This window comes from Vollenhovia emeryi, unplaced genomic scaffold (assembly GCF_000949405.1).
Source record: "Vollenhovia emeryi isolate VEMERY1.0 unplaced genomic scaffold, V.emery_V1.0 DF939411.1, whole genome shotgun sequence".
Lineage (NCBI taxonomy): Eukaryota > Metazoa > Arthropoda > Insecta > Hymenoptera > Formicidae > Vollenhovia > Vollenhovia emeryi.
Genome location: NW_011966955.1, coordinates 37,966 through 45,028, shown reverse-complemented (window position 1 = coordinate 45,028; position 7,063 = coordinate 37,966). Strand labels below are relative to the sequence as shown.

At 39.7% G+C, this 7,063-nt stretch overlaps 3 protein-coding genes across 3 annotated transcripts; 2 read left to right on the top strand and 1 right to left on the bottom strand.

Moving 5' to 3' along the window:
* The first annotated feature begins 96 nt into the window (after positions 1 to 96).
* Positions 97 to 2,488, top strand: LOC105557849 (vesicle transport protein USE1-like). The gene is made up of 4 exons (XM_012005210.1): positions 97 to 426; positions 1,603 to 1,838; positions 1,916 to 2,242; positions 2,419 to 2,488. Exons 1-4 carry the CDS (start codon positions 398 to 400, stop codon positions 2,457 to 2,459), a joined length of 633 nt encoding a protein of 210 aa, XP_011860600.1. The 5' UTR covers positions 97 to 397; the 3' UTR covers positions 2,460 to 2,488.
* Position 2,489: 1 nt separating this feature from the next.
* LOC105557850 (osteoclast-stimulating factor 1-like) lies at positions 2,490 to 6,046 on the top strand. The gene is made up of 5 exons (XM_012005211.1): positions 2,490 to 2,633; positions 3,236 to 3,282; positions 3,380 to 3,497; positions 3,578 to 3,789; positions 4,600 to 6,046. Exons 1-5 carry the CDS (start codon positions 2,582 to 2,584, stop codon positions 4,828 to 4,830), a joined length of 660 nt encoding a protein of 219 aa, XP_011860601.1. The 5' UTR covers positions 2,490 to 2,581; the 3' UTR covers positions 4,831 to 6,046.
* Positions 5,409 to 7,057, bottom strand: LOC105557851 (gamma-tubulin complex component 4). The gene is made up of 3 exons (XM_012005212.1): positions 6,858 to 7,057; positions 6,546 to 6,768; positions 5,409 to 6,369 (listed from the first exon to the last, which is right to left on the bottom strand). Exons 1-3 carry the CDS (start codon positions 7,016 to 7,018, stop codon positions 6,121 to 6,123), a joined length of 633 nt encoding a protein of 210 aa, XP_011860602.1. The 5' UTR covers positions 7,019 to 7,057; the 3' UTR covers positions 5,409 to 6,120.
* Positions 7,058 to 7,063: the final 6 nt, after the last annotated feature.

Below are 7,063 nucleotides of genomic sequence, written 5' to 3'. Positions count from 1 at the left end.
GTTGGATTGAACTCAACTTTTAGCGACGTCGCTCTCACGCAAATATGAGAGTTTGAACATGGAACTGGAAGATGCATTTCTTGAGAGAACCACGTGGGAATTAAGCACTCTACTCGTTGCAGAGTATCAGTCGTCATTCATAAGCATTTTGCGAACCTTTGACCGTTCGATACGTATCGTTTTTCAACGTTGTAAAGTCCAGGGCGCTCTGTCATCATTTAAGATTCTATCCGATTGTTATTACAATCACAGTATCAAATACGTTCGTGTTGCAGGAGTTGCTAAATACGCCAATTATTTCTATATAATTTTTATACGTAGTTGATGTAAGAGCTTTGATTGTACAAACATTCAACGTGTAAATTTCTTGTTTCAGTACATACATTCTCTAGACGACATGATGAACAAGCTGCAAGCTCTGCCAAGGTGATATTTTCATTTATGCGACGTAACATGTATTATCTGTGCTATAGAGAGCGTCCCAGATTTCGCGCGGCAACAATTGACAGTGAAGTTTTCATTTTATGATAAAAAATCTACAAACCAACCCGTTAAGATTAATAGTTTTTAAGTGAGAAACGTTTAAAGTCGATTAAATTATTGATTCAAATTTGTTCATTCCGGCATGACAAAAGTATCAGTCGTCATTCATAAACACTTTGCGAACCTTTGACCGTTGAATAGGTATCACTTTTCAACATTGCGAAGTCCAGGACGCTCTGTACGTCATTTAAGATTATATATCAAATTGTTATCACAGTATCAAGGTGATATTTTCAGTTATGCGACATAACACATATTATTTGTGCTATAGAGAGCGTCCCAGATTTTACGTGGCAACAATTGACAGTGAAGTTTTCATTTTATGATAAAAAAATCTATAAACCAACCCGTCAAGATTAATAGTTTTTAAGTGAAAAACGTTTAAAGTCGATTAAATTATTGATTCAAATTTGTTCATTACGGCATGACAAAAGTATCAGTCGTCATTCATAAACACTTTGCAAACCTTTGACCGTTGAATATGTATCGCTTTTCAACATTGTGAAGTCCAGGACGCTCTGTACACGCACCGGCATAAATGCTGTCCCTATCCTTGTGAGGTGCACGCACACAACTACAGGGACTCTAGTTGTGTGCGTGCACCTCACAAGGATAGGGACAGCATTTATGCCGGTGCGTGTACATCATTTAAGATTATGTCAAATTGTTATCACAGTATAAAGGTGATATTTTCAGTTATGCGACGTAACATGTATTATTTATGTTGTAGAGAGCGTCCCAGATTTTACGTGGCAACAATTGACAGTGAAGTTTTCATTTTATGATAAAAAATCTATAAACTAACCCGTCAAGATTAATAGTTTTTAAGTGAAAAACGTTTAAAGTCGATTAAATGATTTATTCAAATTTGTTCATTACGGCACGACAAAAGTATCAGTCGTCATTCTTAAACACTTTGCGAACCTCTGACCGTTCGTATTGTTTTTCAACATTGCTAAGTCCAGGACGCTCTGTACATGATTTAAGATTATGTCCAATTGCTCTTACGATCACAGTATCAAAAACACTCGTGTTAAAATGTTGGATTTTCCATTACAGCAAACCACCCAAGGATACTATAACAGGCTACGCTAAACGGATAGAGTTTCTAAAGGGAGTAATAAATGCGATGAAGCTGTCGAACCCGGTGGAGAGGGTGGTCGCCGCGCAATTGTTGTCGAAGAACTCGGTGTCTACCAATAATTCCAGTACAAACATCACGACGCAGATACACCAGAAGACGGTCGCCAAGTACAATCGGGAATTACGGGCGGAATTGTTCCACAGCAACAAAGGTGACTTCAACGACGTCCCTCGATAGAACGACCGACCGGTCTTTACACGCAATATTAAATCTCATTATGTGTCACAGACGCGAGTAAGGACGGTGTGCGACAGAGATTGTCGAGCTCCAATATCCAGGACGACGATCTGGACGCTATCCTGAAGTACAATCGTAACATCCAGGAGAAGATCGCCGACAATATGCTCTCCATGACCAGCACCATGAAGGAGCACGCACTGGCGGCGAGCGCTATCATAAAGAAGGACGTCGGCATGCTGGAAATGTCCAACAAGCTGACCGACGTGAATGCTGTTAAACTGAAGAAGGAGTCCCTCAAGTTGCAAGAGCACACCAACTCAAAGTCGGAGTGCTGGGTTTGGATTATGGTAGTCTTCGTTCTGTTTGTATTTTTCAGTGAGTATCTCGCGCGTCAATTACACAAACGCTCTCCGGAGCGGTGCGGCGGCGATTTCTTTATTTATCGTTTAACACGAATTTTTAACTTTCGCGCGATGTCACGCAGCTGTAAAAATGTCGGCAGCTAAGGCATTAATGTAAAAACTATCCCATTTTCCTTTTATCTTTTCCAGGCATGGTGTTATTTATAAAGATGACGAAAAAAAAGAATTAGATAATCTTTACGTCTGGTCGTGTCGACCGCACACACTGCCGCGGTGTGTGTAGCTGCGCGCTACTGTCAGTCCGCCTATGTGAGTCATTGGATTGGTGTTATGATGATAGAATAACACAGCCATGAGTGTGCTTGTGAAACCACCTGTGCCACCTAAAACCACTTGGAAACCCGGTAAATATACCACGAAATCGCGCCGTGGCGTCGGGCGTGGACAATGCGTAACTCGTGGTCCGGTTAGGCAATTTGTTAACGTTATCTGATTAATTATTGTATAATTCCTGTGGCACTTCTAGTTTTTATTGGGTGATTGTGATAAGAAAGGACTTTTATACATATGTACTTATGGATCTCCGTGTATATGTACTGACCATGTATCGTACAGATCGCTCATTTATGTCATAGCAATTATATTCATGTCATTTTTCTTACGGATCAATAAAATTCTACTATATACGAATTTAAGGTTATACCACACACCTCAGTCCGACGTCTCGATCTGTTCAAGAAGAATTCTATCGTGCCGATTGTACGTTCGAGAGGGAAAGAGAACCTAAAGAATGACAATTCCGCCGTGAAAAAATTATTAACGGAGCATTAGTTCGCGTTTGTTTGGCTAATGAATGTAATTATCGCACGGTCTAGGTTAGAGCGGTAATCTTATCAAATGTATGCTTTGCGATAATTTTGCTCTTGTAATTAAATGCGAAAAAAATTTCTACCTTTCAAACAAGATATCCGATATAAGTGTTGTTAACGCATGTGTTATCTTTAAGGTAAGGTAAGAGTCGTCAGGACGTTATGCAAATATACTGCGCAACGTGGAAGTACACTTGCCGGCGAAATAAGTTTCTGTATATGTAATTTTTTCATATAGGTAATTTTGACGCACGAACATTATAATGCGACGCTTTTTACAGGCGGATGAGTTGTCGTTCGACGAGGGTGATTTACTCTACGTTTATGATAGTGACACCGATCCAAATTGGTGGAGGGCCAAATGCGGGGATCAAAAGGGACTCATACCGGTCACTTCTGGTAACGAAGAATACAAATTTGTTTATCTCCAGTGTAATGCTCGTAATCTATTATTTATGTTCGCAATCTGTTGTTCCCAGTCGAGGAACAGACGCAGGAGATTGATCTGCCGCTGCACGACGCTGCGAGACGGGGCAACATTTCCTTCCTGAGGGAATACCTGAAGCAGGGTATATCGGGGACGGGTTTGGATGCAGCTGGAAACACGCCGCTGTACTGGGCGGCACGCACCGGCCACCTGGAATGCGCGAGGGAGCTTCTCACTTTGCCGAATCCCATGGTGAACGCTCAAGTAAGAGAATGAACATATGTTGGAGAACTGGACTCGCGTTCTTATTTAATACTAGGCGTAGCTATATGATTTTACACTCGCTGCGACACTGTAACATTTTAATTTCTTACAAAGTAAGCAATACTTGGAATGAAATAGTCACATTAAGTGTTAAGTATAAGTACACACACGCTTCTACCATATCGCCGTTAATGTCTTCGCTTGTACTCGTTTGACACAAAGTTATTTCCGAGGGGGGAAACCGCTGATCAAAATCTTGTACGCCAATGCCCACTAATGCCCAGTGGGCATTACTTTATCGTATTATCTTATTTTATCTTTATAATGCCCCGGCAAAGCCTAATGCCCAAACTATTGCCCAAAAAATGCCTAGTAATGCCCAGTAATGCCGCAAATCTGTACACCACAATGACCTCAGCGGTTTTCCCCTCGCTTATTTCTTAATCTTGTTGCAATGATTCAGCTTGTAATCGACCATGACTGGCGATGTGTTTTAAACACAGAAAATTTGTTGTTGCGAGAAATATTACCTCAGCCAGGATTTGAACCTGGACCTCCCTACACTCTCTGGGCGGACGTCTCGCCAATTCGACCACCGAGGCATATGATAATATTTGTCGCAAAAATTTATTGCGACAAATAGTGTAGGAAGGTCCAGGTTCAAGCCCTGGCCGAGGTAATATTTTTCGCAATAAATTTTCTGCGTTTAAAACACATCGCCAGTTATGGCCGATCAGAAGCTTAATCATTGTTAGTCATGTACTGGCGTCAAATAATTCTTGAAGTTAATCTTCTTGCTTTCGATCGTAGAACAAGATGGGCGACACGCCACTGCACGTGGCAGCGAATCATGGACATTTGGAGATGATAAATTTGTTGTTGGAGCATGATGCCGATACGACATTGAAGAACAATGACGGTGCCACCGCGGAAGAATTAGCCTCCGACGCGTCTATCAGATCTACGTTGCAACTGCACGGTCAATATGAAATCCCACATGGATACGACGACGATGATTATAAAGATAGCGATAGCGACTAAGAATTTCAAAGCCTGCAATGGGAATAAAGTAAGAATTCCATATTATGTGTGTAAACAAAACAAGCAATTCACATACTATATGTACTAGAATTTTATGTATTAATAAGTAAAAGTAACTCTACAGTCGTAAAGGCTTCCGGAAGGTTGCCGCGTCCATTTTCAGTGTGGTCAGGCTTCGCAAACATTGCAGCTTGCATCATCAGGGCTGGGAGACTCTGAAACGTCGGCACCACACTGTAAACGGACGCGGCAACCATCCGGAAGCTATTACGACTGAAGAAGTCAGCAGCCGCGAAAGCTTGAAAGCCAATAACTTTACATATTAATCCTTTGCGGTCAAAATTATTTCTCGCAAATCAGAAGTAAAACTCAAGTATTTCCATGTCCTCTGATCAGCGGCTGATATGAATAAAAGAATAATTTTCTTACTTTAGGAAATTGATGGAAATGTAATTCTTGCAAATTATAATTATAGATTCGAATGCTCGAAGAATTACGGGAAAGATCATTGCAACGCATAGTGTCGTTAAATTTGAATGTAGGATCACAAAGGGTTAAATAATAATGTTAATATTTGAAAGATCTCAAACGATGCTCGCCTCTTTATATGTAATCGTAAGACTCTTGTTTCCTACAGGATGTGAGTAGCAGCATAGACGAAATTTAATTTACTTTCGATAATACAAGAAAGAAATTCACATTACATCGCACTGTCATAAGTCGATAGTTTACGTCCGACGATAAAAAAACAAGAGTCTTCAGAACTGTTATTTCGTATTTGTGATATGTTATAGATAGAGCGTATTGTTACAATATCAGATAATAGATTAAGATCCTTAATTTAAAAAAAGGAACAATAATTGTATTATCACAAAACATGTATAACATGTACAACGTACCAACTCTTTATCATACTGCCATTAGCATTATTCAACTCATTCGTAAAGAGTATTACAATGAAATTAAATGAAAACTTTATATTAGTGATTAGTATATTGTATGAAAAGTAAATTTGAGTATTCGACTTCAAATACATAACGTAATCTGTGCAAAAAAGAGCAACACAGAGTGTTCCTTTAAATTAGTTAAAGCTCTCATTTTTCAATTTTTCGCGCATACTTTAGCCTCGGAGAAAAATAATAGCGTTATTTAGCCTTCTATCGTGTATTCTTGACTGAACATTATTGAGTTCTAATAAAACAATCTTTAAAGAAGACATAATATTATGTTCTTTTTCAGCAGAACGCTGCAATAACACACGTAATTCCTTGCGAGATTTTTTTACCTGCTTCAAACTTTCTTACTAAACCATCTGTTGAAATCTAATCTCAATAACAATCGAGCTAAGTGCTCTCCACTAGGTTGCGCACGTACTCTATTCAACGTCTTTGTCAACCAGTTCATTACGCTGTCAAGTGTCTCGCATAATGTCTCGAGCTCTTCTTTCTCCGTTAAGAGCAAATTACCGACCTCCCACATGGACGCTTGCAAGATGAAATCGTCGCACAGCCGCAACAAAAGATGAATCAACTTATTCACCTGTTAAAAATACACATAAGTACCAAGAAGCAACGACAGCGTCTCGGATTTGTGGAGCCATCTTTAAAATCTGTGTTTAAATTACGAAAGTGAAATTGATGCACGAAAGATGGCTCGCCAAATCGACGATACTCTGCATAGTTTCGAATTTTATCATATAACCTGATGAAACTTACGGGATTCTTTTTTCCCGTTCCATTGCCCAGTAAGAAGGTTTGCGACATGACGTTAGCCAGGAACACAGAATGGGCCTTTTGTATATCTTCAAAATTCCGCGTGTTTTTCATACTCGCTTCCATTACGGTATACTGACTTTCCATCACGTCTACTTGCAGGTAATACTGCAAGTTGTCGACGATAAAGACCAGATTATTTCTCAACTGGATCACGCCGATGTCGCTGTAAATTACACATATTATGCTATAGTAATTCTGAACAACGAAAATGTTAATTATCTTATAGCATTCGTGAATATGTGCATTATTTACATGTTCTTGTGTTGCATGTGCTCGCTCCAGAGATTCCACAAGTCTATCTGGGTCTTTTTAACTCTCAACAGGAAGCGAAACAAAGTGTTGTAATCGTTCAACGCGGTTGGATTGAACAGCAGATGCAATGGCCAAACAACTTTGTACTTCAACGTGATCATGCCCCATCCGCGTTTCTCTAAGATAAAGATATTATTCAATATTCT

Bases quoted from the DNA above. Each gene is read 5' to 3' on its own strand.
- LOC105557849 (XM_012005210.1), top strand. From the start codon at position 398: ATGATGAACAAGCTGCAAGCTCTGCCAAG. The intron at 427-1,602 runs GTGATATTTTCA...TTTCCATTACAG, and splicing joins AAGCTGCAAGCTCTGCCAAG to CAAACCACCCAAGGATACTA. The intron at 1,839-1,915 runs GTGACTTCAACG...TATGTGTCACAG, and splicing joins ATTGTTCCACAGCAACAAAG to ACGCGAGTAAGGACGGTGTG.
- LOC105557851 (XM_012005212.1), bottom strand. From the start codon at position 7,018: ATGATCACGTTGAAGTACAAAGTTGTTTGGCCATTGCATCTGCTGTTC. The intron at 6,769-6,857 runs GTAAATAATGCA...TGTAATTTACAG, and splicing joins CACATGCAACACAAGAACAT to CGACATCGGCGTGATCCAGT. The intron at 6,370-6,545 runs GTAAGTTTCATC...TATTTTTAACAG, and splicing joins GAACGGGAAAAAAGAATCCC to GTGAATAAGTTGATTCATCT.
- LOC105557850 (XM_012005211.1), top strand. From the start codon at position 2,582: ATGAGTGTGCTTGTGAAACCACCTGTGCCACCTAAAACCACTTGGAAA. The intron at 2,634-3,235 runs GTAAATATACCA...GTTATCTTTAAG, and splicing joins TAAAACCACTTGGAAACCCG to GTAAGGTAAGAGTCGTCAGG. The intron at 3,283-3,379 runs GGAAGTACACTT...CGCTTTTTACAG, and splicing joins GCAAATATACTGCGCAACGT to GCGGATGAGTTGTCGTTCGA.